This window comes from Colias croceus, chromosome 6, assembly GCF_905220415.1.
Source record: "Colias croceus chromosome 6, ilColCroc2.1".
NCBI lineage: Eukaryota > Metazoa > Arthropoda > Insecta > Lepidoptera > Pieridae > Colias > Colias croceus.
In genome coordinates, this window is record NC_059542.1 from 4,545,211 (window position 1) to 4,564,648 (window position 19,438).

Genomic DNA, 19,438 nt, shown 5'->3' on the forward strand with positions numbered 1-19,438 from the left:
TATATTTAAAACAAGGCAAATCTTGGAGGGGTGAGATAATGATGGTGGATAAGGTAAAAATAATACCGTTATATGACACGCCACATTTATTTAAAGGCATAAGAAATAATTTAATGTCAAAAAATTTAAAATATCTCCATGAAAAAACAGAAAAAATTGTTAAGTGGGAGTATTTCCAGGAGGTATACGAAGCAGATAAATCCTATGGAGAATTAAGGTTACTACCAAAGATTACCGAAGAACATGTAAATATACAAAAAATTAACAAAATGAAAGTTAAAATGGCAACACAATTATTCAGCCATTCAATGGCTTCTGCCACCAAACATTTATGTGATGCAGGAAAAGTTTCCTTTGAGTGCACACACTTAGTTCCCGTAATATTATTATTGGACAAATTATTTGATACCTTAAATAGTAATACTTTCTCTATAGAAAATGGAAAAGTGTATAGGTCAGGTGTAAAGCACAATTCACCCCATCATGAATTATGGAAACAAGCCATAAAATTTTTAAAAGACACAAAATTTATAGAAAGAAAGGTAATTGGCAATAAAGTACGTATTCTTGAAAAGACGGTACCATCTATAAAAAATCTTATCAAAACTATAGAGGGATTCCAAGCCATTTGGAAAATATTGTACAATAAGTATGAATTTGATATCATGTTATGTCGCAACTTTAATCAGGATCCAATCGAAAACTTCTTTGGACGTGTAAGAAGTCTAGGGATAAGAAATGTAGCTCCTAACATAATTAACTTTGAGGGCGCATTTAAGGCACTTTTGTTAAGCAATTTTTGTTCTTCCCATTCCCTCAAAGCTAATTGTGAGGAAGATATGAGCACATTTTTACAATCCTTAGACTTCTTATTAACAAAGACAGATAATATAACTAAGATTGCAGATAAAGAAAGAGAAGCATTTTATATAAACGAAGAAATTTTGCAAAATACAAACATATCTGATGGAATGCAAAGTAAAGGATATGTTTGTGGTTGGGTCCTGAAAAAAATTTTACAAAACCTTCGTATTGGAGGTTGCGAAAGATGTAAACAAACCATATTTGCGACAGAACATAATTCAACTAATTCATCATTTATTAAATCAAAAGAATATGCAAATTCCAAATGGCTATGTTATCCTTCCAATGAAGTCGTGGAATGTTTTAGTGAAATTCAAAATATAACCACTGCATCACTAAAAAGAAATATTAATGATAAATGTGTAAAAAGTAACATAAACAAAATTATTGACATATTTGTTAACTTTGAAATATTTAATTGTGATGAACACAAAATTAATTTCATTAAATTATTCCGCGACAAATCTGTTAATGTTTTAATTTATAGTTGGTGCCGTTCGGTTAATCGAATATTAAGCGGCAAAATAAATTATGATGGGGATGACGAAATTAAAAATTATGCTAAGGCCTATTACATTAAACACCAACACAATAAAAATAAGAAATGATTCAATGCGTTTTATTTTATTCATTGTAGGTACCCATACACATCATCGAATACTACCTTGGAATGTATATACGCAGCTGTAAATAAAAACCCACAAGATTGGTAATTCCAAAGCTGCGTGATACGTTCTCGGTAGTAATATTAAAAAATATGAATCTGTAAAATATGTAGCTATATATATAGGTATATATTTCAATCAAAGTTTCGGAATACGTCTAATAGATGGCGTTCATAAACAAGTTGGCCAAAAAATGCACGAAGTTGGTTCTCTATTCCCACAGTATTACTTTACTCTATGGTTACAAAGAATCTAATAATTATTATATGTAGGTATTGTGACTATTGCGTGCCACTACCAAAGTGCAAACAAGGGAAATCCGTGAAACATATACCTAATTTTTTTTTTTGTAATTATTTACGTTGACAGGAAGTAAAATTTATAAATAATTGTATGTAACTACCTAATCGTTGTTACTTATTTGCTTAGAAATAACTTTGCCAAAGAGAAGATAATAACGAGTACCTTTATGCAACTAGCATAGCAATACAATATGTTCTCATTTATGAATGTTTATAAAGCAATAATTAATTATTATTGTTCAAATTGATAAGATCCTTCCTCTTCACATAGGGTAGTTTATTATTATGTTCGAATATACTATTAAATAATATCTATCCGTTGTTTAGATAAATGTCAACATGAAGAATAGAACTAAAAGTGAATTTGGATTAAAAAAAAAAATGTAAGTAAGTAATAATATTCTACGAACGTAATCGACCCTTTAAAAGCATTCACACCAAAACAAGTTTAACTGTTTTCAGAAGCCAATATTGTAAATCACTTACCTTAAAATACAGAGAAGACTATGTGTGATGTAGCAATACCACGTGATACTCCTTTCTCAAGAAAACAATATCAGTTATCACCCAAAAGCAATTTACGCGTCTTGAATAAAATTTCGCTCGACAAGACAACACTACACACGACGCTCTAAAACCCCGGTTTGATTGATAAACAAACTTCCCTGAATGGAAGCGCGCGCAATTTTGGTAACCGAGTTGCCCATTGAAAAAATTGTTCTCATATTCATATTTAACAAAGTAAAATTTTTAATTCTTTATATTTGTTTCTCACTTTAATTTGTGTGTATTATTTAATTTTCTCTATAATTCTGAAAAATATTATAATCACAGATTATAATTCATATAGATTTTTTGTATAGATATAAAAATTATAAATTAATGTCACAAATCTCATGTGACAACTGACAGTTGACGTAAAGATTTTTGCCGATCGCCAGGGTTCCGAAACTCGACCTAAAATAAAATAGAAATACAATAGAAAGAAAAATAGAAACCATTAATTGCATATAAATATGGGATATAAATTCCTAAAACTTGCCTCAACTCCTTTTCGGGTAAGTCGCTTATATCATTTGCGTGACATGACATAGACAGTCAAAATTTAGAGTTATGCAATCTATTTGCATTATAATTAATTCATAAAACCAAAAATGTTCAATTTAAATTTTAATGAAACAGTCTTGTTTTCAAATATTAAACATCGTTGACACTTGGCTATCATCTGATCATCATAATATGTGACCTTCAAACATGTGACCGTCTGTCAGGTTAAATTATTCTGAACTTACGCCTGGAGCTTGAGTCAGATTCTCATCAGTAAGCACATGATAATAAAATGTCTGTGTTAAATAAATTAAAATGAATTTTTCCGAATACTTGCCTCAGTTTTCAGTGTCATATTTTTGTATCTTTAGAATGGCAGTTTGAAGATTGCAGTCAGGCAGTATTCATCCACTCATGAAGCTGATATTGTGGTTATTGGCTCGGGCCCTGGCGGTTACGTAGCTGCCATCAAAGCTGCACAGTTAGGATTAAAGGTATGGTTCAAGATTTACTAAGGGCCGATTTTTCAATGCTTGGATAAAACTTATTCGTCGAATAATGTATAAAACTACCATTTTAAAAACGTATTCTAATTGTCCGTATTTGAAAGTTTACGTGACATTTTAATATTATCGTGTAATACTTTATTGGACGGATAAGTTTTATCCAAGCATTGAAAAATCGGCCCTTAATATATAAATGTATCTGTTGTATAATAAAATTAAACATTAAGAACAATTACTTTCCTTTTGTGTTACCATAACATAATCCTTATGCTTAATAGTATTAAATATTCTTTTAGACCATATCAGTTGAGAAGGACCCAACCCTCGGCGGAACATGTTTAAACGTAGGATGTATTCCATCCAAAGCACTACTGCACAACTCGCATCTATATCACATGGCGGCACATGATTTCAAGCACAGAGGCATTGAAGTTGGACAAGTGAGATTCAACTTTGAAGCTATGATGGCTTATAAGGCAAATGCTGTTAAGGCCCTCACAGGAGGTATCGCTATGCTCTTCAATAAGAACAAGGTGAGTGAAATACTAATTAAAATGTTATTCTATTACTATGACTGAACTGTTAACCTCTTAAAGAAACAATGTAATTCAATTGCCTTTATGCGTTTTACAAACATATGTTTGTTTTGAATTAGCAACATAAATCAATAAGTGTGTAGAGTTTTTTACTTCTTGTATTTGATTTAATTACAAGAATTTGATTATTAAATATATATACAATTAATTCTTAATATTGAATAATATAGGTCCAACTTGTGCGAGGTGAGGGATCAATTGTAGCACCAAACAAAGTGCAAGTTAAGGGAGAGAAAGGCGTAGAGACCATTAACACTAAGAACATTCTGATTGCCACTGGCTCTGAAGTCACACCATTCCCAGGTGTTACTGTAAGTAAAAATGCTCATTACACCATAATTTTAAATCTTTTTTACATGATATATTGTTTGGAACTTTCAGTGCTATTAGTATTATAGGTATCTATTGTGTGGTATTAAATCGGATGTTTGTTATAACAGAGATAAGAATATGATTATAAGTGTCATATTCCAACTCACAAATTAGATGCTGATAAGTACTTGACAATCATTTATCTATTTATAATAAACAATTGTGCAATCCTCCTGTAAATTTATTGATTCTAAAATGTTGTAGAATGAAATATAACTTATGCTATTTAAAAAATAAATTAAAACTTTAGTATTCATTCCTTAACCTGCCTATAGTATTTTGAACTTCAATTCAAAATGTAGTAGCAACTTCAGATATGGGTATGGAATACAAAGAAAGCTTAGTAGAAATTTTATTGTCAAAGTAGCACTTACTAACAATATTTATTGGCTCTGGATCATAATAAAACATATGAAATTACTAATACTACACCAGCTCATGAAACAAATTAGAGTAATTGGATAAATTGAAATAAAAAAAAAATTTCTCTGAATGTTATAAAAAGATTTTTAAACATTATCCATATAAAACTAATTCCAATTTCAACAGTTTGATGAAACCCAAATCATCACATCCACGGGTGCATTATCACTCAAACAAGTTCCCAAAAAGATGCTTGTCATTGGTGCCGGTGTGATTGGTCTCGAACTTGGCTCTGTGTACCAGAGGCTCGGTGCTGATGTCACTGCTATTGAGTTCTTGGACTCTATTGGAGGTTTGTAAAGTGAATATAAATGTATTTTATTGTGTATGATGTTTAAATGTATCGTAATTTACTTTGAAATCGTTTAGCAGTTTAGCTTATTACATAATATAAGAAGATCGCGTTTGCTATATTAACCCATTGACCACGACACAATAGATTTTCTATTGTGTCTGTGATTCCGGGGGCTGAGGCATTAATTTATGTTTGTATGGATAACACTAAAACTTTTAAATATAATCCCTTTTCTTTTATTACAACTTAATTATTGAAAATATAAGCCTATATACATAACTTTTATTTAACATATTAAGTATTAATGGCACAGATGTTTTTTGTTTGTTTGATTTTAGTTATTATTTATGTTTCACTAGTTTTCAATGCATGGTAACTTCATATAATAAATATATTATGCCATTCATTTATTACATTGGAAATTTTTATAAATCGCTCTAAATTTCGCTAAAAAACAACAAACATACAAAATATCTGATTTCCTTGAATATAATTTATTAATATTCTATTAATTTTAGGAGTTGGCATTGATGGAGAGGTTTCCAAGACACTACAGAAGATCCTGTCAAAACAGGGTATGAAGTTCAAACTTGGTACCAAAGTTACCGGTGTGAGGAAAGAGGGTGGCGGTGTCAAAATTGATGTTGAAGCTGCCAAGGGAGGCAATAAGGAAACTGTAAGTTTTTAACTTATTCATTTTCTGATGAATTTTCTTTCGTATATTAAATGAATATATAAATGGGAAAAAACATTGTGTAATTATTATGAAAGAGCAAGTTTTAATTATTATGAAACTGAGAGGTTTCTGATAAAGTTTTAATGTCTCATTTATTAATTAAATTGGAAAACTAAAATCATTAAAGACTTTGCTTGTAATTATGTCATTGGAAGAAATGCATTAAAATCCTTCGGAATTTGCAAAACGTAATAAATGTATGAAGCAATTCAAAGATAATAATACCTATATCAGATCAGTGCAATATCAACTTGTTTGTGATTTTTATGTTATCTCTTATCATCTATCAATACCAATATTGCATAATGTAAAATAAAACAAATAATTTCAATTGTTTGTATTTTAAGGCTTTAAATTATTTTTAAGGGGTGTAATGTACTAAAAAAATAAATAATTATATAATACTAGTGGTCCCGGCTTCGCCCGTGGTACATATTTCGCAATAAAAGGTAGCCTATGTCCTTTCTCGGGTATCAAAATATCTCCATACCAAATTTCATGCAAATTGGTTCAGTAGTATAGGCGTGATTGAGTAACAGACAGACAGAGTTACTTTCGCATTTATAATATTAGTAAGGATTTTCTGCTGCCCAGCCAAACATTGTTCTGCTTTACTCTCACTTTCTTTATAAAAAGTATTTTTCGACTTTTTCTCATAGCCACCAAATTTACAAACCTATATAATATATAATATGTATTATATGCCATTATTACATGCTGTACCAAGTAATAGTAATATGTGAATTTCATATAGAACCCATAAGTATGTAATAATAATTCTGTATTGTGCACACAAAAACGATAACAAGAAACAAATAATACAACAAAAGAAACAAGTACAGAAAGAAGGCTATAAAAATTGAAATAATTCAAAATTTTCCAGTTGGACTGTGACGTAGTTCTTATCTCGATCGGTCGCCGGCCATACACCAAGAACCTCGGTTTGGAGAAAGTAGGCATTGCCCTTGACGACCGCGGCCGTGTGCCCGTTAACAACAAGTTCCAGACCACCGTTCCTGGGTAATTTTGACAAATTATTATTAACTAAAAAACTAATCGAAACAAGTATAAAAATGTAAGTGGAGTTGATAGGTAGATAATTTAAAAATTTGTAAACAAATGTGTGGATGTTAGGATGTGATTAAAATGTAGTGTAATACGCATTTTCCTTGGAATATATATATATATTATAGTGGACAGGTAGATATTTACTGATATACTTGTAGATATGATTCCCATTCATCTCTGTATGCTACACAGAAGCTATTTATTGTTATAATTATGATCAGTTCTATAATATGGTGTCTAATGTTCATACATGTCTTTCCTGGTCTCATTTATTTCAGATCAGCTATCTTAACAAATTAAATATTCATCATATTATCGGGCAAAACATAAAATGTATTTGGTTTCCAGAATCTACGCCATCGGAGATGTCATCCACGGCCCCATGTTGGCGCACAAGGCTGAAGACGAGGGTATTGTGTGTGTGGAGGGTATCAAGGTATGATGACAACAAACAGTGTATAATATATTTTGATTTTGAAGTTCTTTAGCAGCACATTTAACAGTAATAAATAATGAAATTTGTTTCATGAAATATAAATGCAATATAAATAGAAATTACTTGTCTAATCTAATAAGTTATTTATCAGAAAAATTGCCATTTGAAAAACTAAACTGAATTTTCAAATGTCAAACTTAATAATTTTTTTTTTTTTTTAGGGAATGCCAGTACACTTCAACTACGACGCCATTCCGTCCGTCATCTACACATCTCCTGAAGTCGGCTGGGTCGGCAAATCGGAGGAAGATCTTAAGAAAGAGGTCTGAATTTTTGACAATAAAGTAACATGTTAAATAGTACATAGTTCTTTTGCATTAATTTCTAAGGTCTATTTGGATCTATGTATTGCAATAACATATTAATGGATAAGATTACACTGTTAATAGTGTTTTCTCTCAAAATACATAAATATCCTTAAAAATAATAAGTATTTTTCAAATTCAAATTCACAGTCCAAGGATTCAATATTGAACATCATTATTATCATATTCATTATTTCTCTCCTACATTTTTTTTTCCGTATAAATAAAGTATTATTAATCAATGATATTAAAATAATTCCCGTTTTCGATATCGTATATATTTCATTTAAAAATGTTTTCCAGGGCAAAGCGTACAAAGTGGGCAAGTTCCCGTTCCTGGCGAATTCGCGCGCGAAGACGAACGGCGAGCCCGACGGGTTCGTCAAGGTGCTCGCTGACAAGGCCACTGACGTCATACTCGGCACACATATCATTGGACCCGTTAGTATTTTTTTTTTTTGTTAGAAAAAGCTTAATAGTTGTAAATGTTCGAACTTAATATGATTTTGATTGGGTAACATATTATTATAATTTAAATTACATGATTTATTAAACCAGTTGTTTGGGGCCATCCATTAATCACGTGATGTTTTTTTTGGTATTTTTTGACCCCCCCTCCCCCTTGGTGATACGTGGTAAGGTTTAAGACTACCCCTCCCCCCTATATCACGTGTATTTTTTCGTACCTGCAAAGAATCAATTTTTTATTTATGAAAAAATACTGGTATAAGTATCATCTAATTTTATAATAGTAAATTAAAGACTACTATAATAAACGTCCAGAGGTAGACAGAAATATTGCAGTTTGTTTTTGAATGACATAAAAATAATGAAAGATATGCGAAAAAGTTGTACGCGTTTGACTAAAAATAAATACATGTAACGCCGCTTTTCGGTTGAGTATCGCGCGCTTGTCGAAAAATAAACACACGTGATATATTACTTTACCCCCCCTCCCCCTTGTGATATTTAGTGATGTTTTGATGGACCAGTCCCCCCCCCCTTTGAGCCTCACGTGATTAATGGACAGCCCCTTTGCATAATAATTGTATAAACAATAAATGATATTCCTAATAATTATTGTAATACAACAGTTCATAGACTTCCTTAAAACGCAATAAATGATATTCCATATTTTTTATTACTAATGTGTAATATTGTAGGGTGGCGGTGAGCTGATCAACGAAGCGGTGTTGGCCCAAGAGTACGGCGCGGCCGCTGAGGACATCGCGAGAGTGTGTCACGCGCATCCCGTGAGTATATGTTATATTATACTTATTATAATTCCAATGCAAATTCCGTCGACAAAAATTATAATTCTAAAATTAGGTTTTAATCGAAATTTTATATAATTATTATGTCTTGCTTGATAGGAATGCATTTGTTAATATCCAACTAAAGCGGAGCAATATACGTGGATTGCTTAATTAATGTCAATTCGCTGTTTTTCCCCTTTCAATTTTATAAATAGGCTAGTAAGGCTTATAATATTCATAGGCTAGGTATCAACAGCTGTTGTAAATATTTTAACAAACTAATGACTTTGTTACAGACATGCGCCGAGGCTCTACGAGAGGCGAACATGGCTGCGTACATCGGAAAGCCCATCAACTTCTAATTTACTACATAGTATAATATATATTTATTTGGTGAAGCAACGCCCGAGACGTAGTACCGTAGTCCACCTTAAGGAATCTTGTATGAATCTGTCGAATAATGGGTATTAAAGATAATTTTGTTACGTGTAATTCCCTATTATTTATTATGAACACAGTGTAACTGCCATGTACATTTTTTGTTAATAGATTGTTACCAATATCTTCATTCCGTTTCACGTCAAAATCTGCATTTACATTCTGTAAATGTTGTCTATTGGTATATATTATTTTGTAAATAGCTTTACGACCCCTATATGTATGTGAATTTTTCTGAGCATTAAAATAAAATAATTTTAATCGATCACATGTATTTTATTTCTTACATAGATAACACAGTTACAGAGAAGATTAGTTTTAGTCAATTACAATTCGGACACATTAAAATCGTAGCATTAATTAATAGACAGGTGACATTTAAGATTCTCAGTATTATTATGTATTACATTATTTATACAATTCAAATCAATCGTCTAAAAATTATCCTAAATAATTCGTTAAAAACAAGTTGACAGAAAAGTTCTATTGACTAGAAGGCAAAAATTAACACTGTCATAATATTAAAACAAGTTAAAATACAACAGTATATAATATTTTATATAAAATATAGATAACAAAGAATAGAAAAAGTCATAGATACATAACAGTGTAAATATTAGGAACACATAATAGCTGCACATTTATTTCACCATGTAAAAAGAACACATCATTGAAGTAGTTTAAAAAGAAAGACATTAAAATTAATATATCTAAACGCTATCAATAAAAAAATCTATAAAACATTTAACTAAATGGCAAGATTATAATATATTGCATTAGGGCCATAATAAAATTAACTACGCAGTATAAAAATATGTTTACAATAGGCCATATTTAATCTAATTATTTTTTCAAAATCTTCTACATATTCATATCAAGGTATAAGGAGTATGATTTAAACTTCATTGTAATTATTGTTGATTAACAGGATATGTAAAAGGGATTAATTAGCTTTAATATCGTCATCTATTTTCACATTAAATAGTAAATGGTTAAATGTATACATTATAATATTATGTACTCATATAGTACAAAAATCTGATCCCAGATCCCATTCTTCCATTACGGAGCACTTCCTTTCAATATAAATTCATGTAATTTCGATTACATATTATTTTGAATAATAAGTTTTATTGCCACAATGCCATTGCTATTTTATTTTCAACCCCAAGTATCCAAAATGTCGCTGCACATATTCAAATAGAACTTAGGCGACAATATCTCACTATACTGAGCGCAATCCTTAGAAAACATAATGGCCGAAGCCATCGTCGTCGCATTAGATTCCATAAATTTCCCTAATACCACTTCCAATTCTTCAGGAGACAAATTATTCTCTAAGAAGAAATCTCTCGACAGTCTAAAACATGTCTCCCACAATTCTGTTTCGATTGGAAACAGAGTTATACATTTGTCTATTATTTGAGCGGCTCTTAGCGATAAATTAACTTCTGGAACATTGACAATGGGAACAGATGTAGGGATTATGCGTTTCATTGAATATTTGAGTTCATCGCAACAACACGGTAATGTTTGATAAACACTTGAATCAATAACTGGATAAGGTTCCTCATTCAATATTGCCATTGAGACATCTTTTATGCGTTTCGATATTGCGTTTGTGATAATAATTTTAAGTTCGTCTCGTTTTCTCATGTCATTCGCATCGTCCATGTTATCTTGATGTGTGAGATAAAGTTGATCGTTTTGAGGAATGCATTTCAGATTGGTCAATAGGTATTTTAGACAATCTGCGTAATTTTTGTTGTGAAATGCGAGTTTTGCTGCCATATTTGGGTTTCCCAAGAGTGTTTCTTCATTGATCCAGGGTTTTAGGAGTAGTATGATGTCGTCAGCCCAGGTTTTCTTCTTGAAATCTGCCATCGTTGCGAGAGGGTTTAGACCGGGCTCTATGGGTTTTCTCTCTAGCCCGTCAATATCGAATGGGAACATGATATCGATTCTATCTACAGGTTGGAATAAGAATTTGTTGTTGCTTCGACTCGCGGGTATTTTTATAACGCGTTTTGTTGTCTTCATCATTATGACACGGTTATTGCTATTTTCTTTTTCGTTGTTTGGCTGGAAAATGATTAGATTATGTAAATTATATTAAGTAATAATCTTTCTCTATTTGTGGAACCAGGAAAATATGGGTATGATTATAGTTTAGGTTAATAATCACATCACAGTTCACACAATACTATAAGAGTATGTTATAAAAACTAAGCTATTCATAATGCTAAAGTTCGGGCCCAAGAAATACACATCTACACATTCGATGCGTAAAACATAACTTTTCTTTTCGTAAAGTCGGATTAAAATAACCTGTCACAGTCTTAAAAGCATCCCTCACCTGCAAATGCATATTTCCAGTAGCATAAATCCGTCCATCGTCATCGATATAAACGGTAAAGTCACCACCACAAGCCACAAGAGCCTTGGTTCTAACATCCATAGTCTCAACTTCTTCTGTGGGTTTTGCTTTCACATTGTCCGGTTGTGAGTCAGTACGTATTTGTACTTCCGTCGGTATTTGTACTTGTTTTCTATCTCCACTACCTGTTCATAGATAAATATATTAATTTTAATGAATCGGGAAAATAAAAAAGCACTATTAGTAATATTAATCATTCATCGAAATTTACTTCTTATGTCGTAGCAGAAAACTCTGCCTCATTGTAAAACTCTGCCTAAAAAACGTGAAAGCAGAGTTTTGCTAGGACAATTTTTGAATATCAATATGATTCTAGTTTTTTTTTATATAACACGTTTATTTTAAGTTTAATTATACGACTTACCCAATTGTCCGTCGAAATTCAAACCCCAGGTGTAAATTGTGCCAACATTATTGATGATACAGGAATGATGCCAACCAGCTGACATCTGAAAAAGAAACAGAGTTTAAATTTTGCGAAAGTATGTTTGACGAAAAAAAATCATAAGGTAACAGTAATTTATTTTCATGTCAAAAATGACTCGATCCTATTTAAAGATTTAATTTTGTTGGTAAGCAGGTGCTGCTTATGCGGCGTTTAATATGTACGGCTTATTTAGATATAAGTACTAACCTGTACAATCCTTCCTTTAATATTGTGTATATCGACTAGCTGCGGCACCAGATGTGGATCAGGTGGTGATGCCGTAAGTTAAGCAGATGCTGCTTTACTATAAGTACGGCTTGTTTAGATATAAGTACTAATCTACACTGTTATCTATACAATCCTCCCTTTGACGTTATGTATATCGACAAGCTGCGGCACCCAGTGCGGATCTGGCGGAGGTGCCGTAGGTGAAGCTGGTGCTGCTTGTACGGCATGCGGTGTTTACAGCAGTTGATGTTTTGTGTAAATATAAGTACTAAATACTAACCTGTACAATCCTTCCTTTCACGTTTAGTATATCCACTAGCTGCGGCACCAAGTGCGGATCCGGTGGTGGACCCGTAGGTGAAGCTGGTGCTGCTTGTACGGCGTTTACAGCAGGTGCTGTTTGTGCGACCGGTGTGGGGAGAGAGGGGGTAGATGCGCGTCGCGCATGTGTAGCTCGCACTTGTTGGGGACTCGCACCCCAACACCACACTTGGCCTTTGGAGGATAGCGCCAACTGGGGAGAATTAATTTAATAGAATGAAGATAGTTTAACTCGAACGTATAGCTCAACTTCGTCAGAAGCTAGGGTAAATAGTTATATATTATATAATATTAAAATAGTTTTTATAAAGTCTATTAGTTTTTTAATACTAAGAATAGTTTAAACTTGTAATTGCATCAAATTCATAACAACAACTATCATATCATAGCAACAGTGGTGTTGTCACAAGATCCTGATATGGTAATTTCGCGAACATCGCAGGTGGTACAAAAAGCTTCATTATGTTATAATTTTTTTCATTCAAAAACTATTTTAAATGCTATAAAACTTATAAATTAATCTTTATTTTATTTATGAACCACTCACGTTATGAAAGTACCCAACAGCGATGCTCTCAATGCTATCAGGGAGTGCCACCCGTACAGGCAGAGATGCCTTTTCCCGGGCTCCGCTACCGAGTTGCCCGAACACGCCCGCTCCGCTTGCCCACACTTCCCCGTTCATCATTAACACAACAGTATGACATGCCCCGCAACCTACGCTTAGCACCTAGAATAATATTAGGAGTAATTGTGAAAATCTGAATATTATACCTAACTCAACTATGTATATAAACAACAAGATATAATAATACAGAATACTAATTAGTTATAAAAGTAAAACAGGTAAAAAACACACACATACATACAGACATTAGACACATACGTACATTATATACAGTTAAAAAACAGTATAAAAGTGAGTTACAGTTGAAACAAATTTTTAGTTATTTCAAATAATATAATAATATAGCACTAGAACAAAAAAGTAAAAAGTTTGTAACAAACACAAACAATATGCACATACTTTTCTTCCTTGAAATTTAGTGACCAGTTGGGGAAGACAATGGTCATCAATACTGCCTAGACACAACTGACCATGTACACCCCACCTAAAAATATGATAACATAATTTTTAAAGACACTACACAAATAATGTTATGATAATTACAAAAAAAAAAAACAAATAGGAATACAGAAAAAAATATTTTATTCATTCAACAATTGAATTTTCCTTACTAAAAGACTCACCCCCAAGTATACAACCGGCCTCCAAGATCAATAGCAGCCGAATGATAATGTCCCGCGGCTATAGCAGTAAGAGGAGCGGTCCAGCGACGATGGACCAGCATCAATGAACCGTGGGCTGTGGCAGAATCGCCTATACCACCCGGCCAAGCGCATCCTACACCTAGCTGGCCGTATGAGTTGTCACCTGAGCTGTATATCTGTGAGAATTGTTGTATTTAAATAATAATTATATGGATATATAGTATAACTAGCTTACCGCCCGCGGCTTCGCCCGCTTTCTCTAAAACGATTTGGGATTTAAACTATCCTATCTCTCAAGTTGGATCAAACTGCACATGATGTGCGAATTTTATTATAATCGGTTAAGTGGTTTAGGAGTCCATTGAGGACAAACATTGTGACACGAGATTTATATATTATAGTATAATGGTAAAATTTAAATGACAAAATATATAGATGGTGAAAATTAAACTTGGCTGCATACCAGAGACAGTTGGAAACGCCAAAGGTAATAAAGATTCAGGGCAGTATACAAAATTTGCCTTACTTTATTTAATTTGAATTTGTACAATGTTCTGTCTGAAATATAGCGAATATCGTCTATATATGGAAGGAATATGTGACAATAAAAACCAATAATGCCAAAGAAATGATAATGAGAAAATACAACAAATTCCAAAAAAAATATCTCACCCCATTTTCCGTCAACAAAAGCGTGTGATGCCTCCCACAAGCGACATCTATAACGCTTCCAATCAACTCCGTATTAACCGTTGTATTCGCGATCATAATCTTCGCATTCCCATCATCAGCCACTGCCCAATGTCCAAGACCACAAGCCAGAGACCTTCGAGGCAAGAACTGGTATTTCCATGTGTCTGGATTTCGACTAAATTCCGTATATATTTCTGAACAAGGTATTCGAGCTTCTATTGCACACGCTACGTGCATGAATGTCGCTATAAGTTGGAGCATTCTGGTTGCCTGGTACATTTTAGATATATATTAAATTGGGATAACTACACGCAAATAGAACTATAAAATAGGCGACTTTAACGCAAATTCTTAGTAATAAAAGTCATTATTTATAATTTATTCACCTTCAGTACGTTAAGAATATCATATAGGTACTTGTTACTGTATTAGTCTTTTACAATAAGAATAATATTTAATCACAGAAACTTGAATAGAATAGTGTTATGAAAAGAGTTAAGTGTGAGTATAAATGTCAAAATAATACGTACATATATTGAAGTGATTCCCTGCTTCAAATCCCGCATAACTGGACGCATCTGATCTTGAAGTGGATTGAGCCATAGACACAATCGCTAAAACCAGAAAAGATAATAAATATCTTTTTTTTATTCTCAATAAACAAAATATATTTATCAAAGGTTACCTTCAAAAGCAGTGTATCAAAGTTATTGCACTTTTCCGAAATAAAATCGAAAAGCCATTGTCCGTTTTCTTCTAAAAGTATGGGCACAAGACATGGTTGATTCAATAGACAAGTGATAGCACCTCTACATATATCACTTCTTGACTTTATAGCCGATAGAAGCAAGTTAGGGTGACCACGATGAATACTGAATACTGGGACCAATTCCCAAAGACCAGTTGCAGCAGCTACTGACGCTAACTCTAATAATTCAACTGTTCCCAAATTTGTTAATTTAACGTCCCTGTACAAAGCATAGGTAAGATTAATAAGGTAATAAACACTTCTATTAAAACTTCATTTCAAAACAAAATATACATACATATCAAACTTTTCCTCATTATTTGTTCTGATTTTCAGCAATAACGCTAAAAGTTTCGCAGTCACAGCTACATTTCCCAGACTGCCAACATTTCCTGTCTGTTTATACATGGATAATTCATGTATTCGTCCAAATACGCCCAAACGAGCGATCCAGCCATCTGGCTGACTCTATAAAGAAAATTTTTGAGTAAAAACTAGTATTATCAATATTACTACTACATATTACTATAACATCTAAATATACTACATCATTAAAACGAAAAATAATAAATAACATGAACAACATCATGTGATTATTTAAAGGAATATTTATTTAACATAGATAACAAAAACCTGTGTTTAAATATTTGATTTAAACACAGGTTTTTGTAATTTTTTGTAAACATGAAAAAGAAGATATTATTATATGTAGTTACATAAAATTAAAAAATAAACACACCTGCGACAAAGAGTACAAATACTGCGCGGGGGCAATCTTGCCTCTAGACATAAGCATATCAGCAGCAGCTCTGAGCAAAGTGGGCACAGGGGCAGCTAGTGCCGCGGCAGATAACTCTGCCCCCACACCACCACGCATTATGAGACCGACTAGCCATTCGCATGGTTCGCAACTGAAATGTGTAATTACATACTGTGTCAATGTATTATATACTCTGTTGATCCCAAATTACATCCTACAGTTTATAATTTATAGTTACGGCGACAAAATATTGTTTCTATCTTAATTACCTTATTTGCAGCAATTGTACAACTAAAACATTGTGTAGCTCTCTCTCTCTTTTGTCTTAAATTTTCATTGATGTTTAAAAATTCAAGTTAAATCAAACAAGGGTAAAAAAAAACGGAACAAAAAAAGTCATATTAAAAATGTTAAACTTCGCAATGTATTGTTGTTTTTACAATATAAATAAACTTACACAGTATTTAAAATATATGCTCCGCATGAAGTAATCACCAAGCATGGTTCCAAAATAAACCTTGGTAGCTGCAGGTCACATAAAAAAGTCGGTTCCCGCCACCCTGAATTTGTTGACGATGGCTCTTTAGCGGCCATGAGATAGGCCTTCTGAACATCACCAATTAATTCTGCCGCCCATAGCTCTGAGAAATCACGCTTCATACCTAGTAAGGCTTCTCCCTGGAAAAATATATTCACAATATTATTTAAGTAAATAAATTATTGTGTTAAAAATATTTATACATTTTTATTTATTATGGTATATAAAATTAACTTACTTGAATAACTGAAAAGTTAGCACTGTGCACTTCCAATTCATTCTTTCGTATCAAGTAAAGAAGCCTTTGTGACCACAGACCCTGAATATATTGGCCATCTTTTTTTATTAGCGGTCTTAGAGTTCGAGAAGCTACGTCTTCAGCAGGACTTTCAAGCTGTAAAGAAAAATCATGATAATAGGCATAATAAATATATAAAAATGTAAACAATAGTTGTATCTATATTAATGTAATTACAAAATACATTCTTTATAAAATAAATACAAATACTACTTACAATAAGAGTGCCTTCATTAAGTTCGAAAGCAGTTAAGAAGTGACGACCATTCACATACTGTGATGTTAATGCCCAATTGTTTGATCCTTTTCTGAACATCGGCAAGTATTCAGTTGGTTTGAGTACATATTCAACTGTTTGTGTTTTATTTTCATCTGTAAACAACATTTTCAGATGAAAATTTTTGGTCAAATACATAAAACATCTATCTGATATAAAAATATGTAAAATTGGAGGAGCTTTATACCATTTATAACTCATGAGCACTTACAGTAATTTTTCAGTTTTGTTTTAAAATTATAAAGTTAAAGGCCGAATATTTAAAGTTAATACATATGTTCATTGCTGAATACCTTTTGATCCACCCTGTATCAACAAAGTTATTTTATCCTTTGACAATTGTCTTATATATGACATAAAGCTTTCTTTCTTATCTCTATCATTTTGAGCTCTTATTTGTGTAAGCCAGTTATATCCATATGACCTATGTTCAAGAACTAATTTCCATTGTTGAGAAGGACCTTTGGATATCTAAAAAAAATATAAAACATACAGTAATTATTTCAATGTTTACATAATATATCAAGTTATGTAGAAATAATACTATGAAGCATTAACTTTTTTACTAAGAATCATTTTAAATATTAATAGAAATAAAACATTATTTTTACTCACCAACAAAGCTAATAAATCTAACGAGTCATCAAAACACATCTGCAATTCATTGATTTCTCCATTTACCTTTGTTTCACCAACAATACTCTGAGATTCTAATGAGTAAAAAATTATAGTTCCATTCTAAAAAAATAAAGTGTAAATTAATTAATAATATAGTACAATTCGCCTGCTCAGTGAAATATTTTTTTTAATCAGCTGTTTTAAATAAAGTTTAAATATTTTCAAGCCATCATATCTACTAATTCCTAATCTTGGTCTTAACAAGCTTAATCTTACCAAACACTGACAGAAAACTTACAAAATCAGGCTTACCTTGGATCCAATTACTATAATATTTTCTGACTCTTTAGTGAGCCACCACACAACTGATGTTGGTTGAGGAATTTCAGCAAGAGGTAATACAGTCACACTAGATAGTGACCACTTGCAGTCAAACGTATTTTGTGGTATGAAGAGTGGCAGAAATGGTACGAGTAATACCTTTTGGTCACTCACAATAAATACCCAAGTACCACTTGGTTCAAAGCACATGCAATAAACTGGATTGTCGACGAAATCCCAATCATAAACATTATCAAATCTCTCAGATTGCGGGTTAATATATAAAAACATCAACTCTTTGTCACTAGAAAAAGCAAGGAACTTTTTCAAACCCACTTCATAAAAACTATGATTTACAATATCAAGATGCACCAACACGTCCAATTTAAATAAGCCGGAAAAGTCCAAGTTATCATTTTGTTGAGACATTTTTCATGTATTCTAATTGGTATCAATGCGCATATAAACTTGTTTGGGTATTAAATTACGCTACTGGTGAAAATATACATATTTTGGTAATACAATTCTCGGTAACTATGGCCCATAATTAATTTTTATTTTTAAATTAAAAATGTAGATGTTAATTTTCTTTCAATTCCAATAACAATTGTATTTGGTGAATTGTATGTTTTGTTCCGAATTCCGATCAATTACAAAATTAATTTTGGAGTTTCGCGATTACGGATTGACGTTTGTTTCACAATACTGAATACTTCACAATTGACAGTTGACAGATTAAGTATTAGTTACTTGACACTAGAAGCCACAGAGCAAGTAATACATAAAGCTAGAAGCGAAAACTGAAAATATGACATAAAGACAGACACAGACAGGGTGGTCATAGCCACAGATAATTCAATTATTGATTGAATTATACCGTGTTTTCCAATTACAGCACTAGAGCGCATTATGCGGCATAATGCTTAACGTTGAATGTTCCAATTACAGCAATGCTTCGCACAATTGAGCACTCTTAAAAGTAATGCGCGTGAATTGATGCGTGCAATCGATTTATCGTAAGTAATTATTAATTGTTGGAAAAAAATTTAAAGCTTTCGTTTCATTGTAGTTTTTTCGAAATAATCAAAGTTAATTCAAATTGTGATAAAAAAATCAATATAAGTATGGATG

The 19,438-nt window shown here is 32.2% G+C and overlaps 2 protein-coding genes across 2 annotated transcripts; one reads left to right on the forward strand and one right to left on the reverse strand.

The window, feature by feature from the left end:
• The first annotated feature begins 2,728 nt into the window (after nucleotides 1-2,728).
• On the forward strand, nucleotides 2,729-9,635 carry LOC123692349 (dihydrolipoyl dehydrogenase). The gene is made up of 12 exons (XM_045637086.1): nucleotides 2,729-2,889; nucleotides 3,250-3,372; nucleotides 3,681-3,917; nucleotides 4,151-4,291; nucleotides 4,902-5,067; nucleotides 5,589-5,746; nucleotides 6,690-6,826; nucleotides 7,223-7,310; nucleotides 7,532-7,633; nucleotides 7,979-8,116; nucleotides 8,839-8,928; nucleotides 9,228-9,635. Exons 1-12 carry the CDS (start codon nucleotides 2,848-2,850, stop codon nucleotides 9,291-9,293), a joined length of 1,488 nt encoding a protein of 495 aa, XP_045493042.1. The 5' UTR covers nucleotides 2,729-2,847; the 3' UTR covers nucleotides 9,294-9,635.
• LOC123692345 lies at nucleotides 9,631-18,992 on the reverse strand. Its single transcript, XM_045637081.1, has 18 exons — nucleotides 18,299-18,992; nucleotides 17,984-18,106; nucleotides 17,662-17,839; nucleotides 17,309-17,463; nucleotides 17,032-17,187; nucleotides 16,713-16,933; nucleotides 16,235-16,406; nucleotides 15,794-15,963; nucleotides 15,433-15,715; nucleotides 15,278-15,361; nucleotides 14,727-15,017; nucleotides 14,034-14,230; nucleotides 13,810-13,894; nucleotides 13,330-13,512; nucleotides 12,742-12,975; nucleotides 12,171-12,255; nucleotides 11,726-11,931; nucleotides 9,631-11,451 (listed from the first exon to the last, which is right to left on the reverse strand). The coding sequence occupies exons 1-18, from the start codon at nucleotides 18,734-18,736 to the stop codon at nucleotides 10,531-10,533; spliced, it is 4,182 nt and encodes a 1,393-aa protein (XP_045493037.1). The 5' UTR covers nucleotides 18,737-18,992; the 3' UTR covers nucleotides 9,631-10,530.
• Between the last annotated feature and the right edge of the window lie 446 nt (nucleotides 18,993-19,438).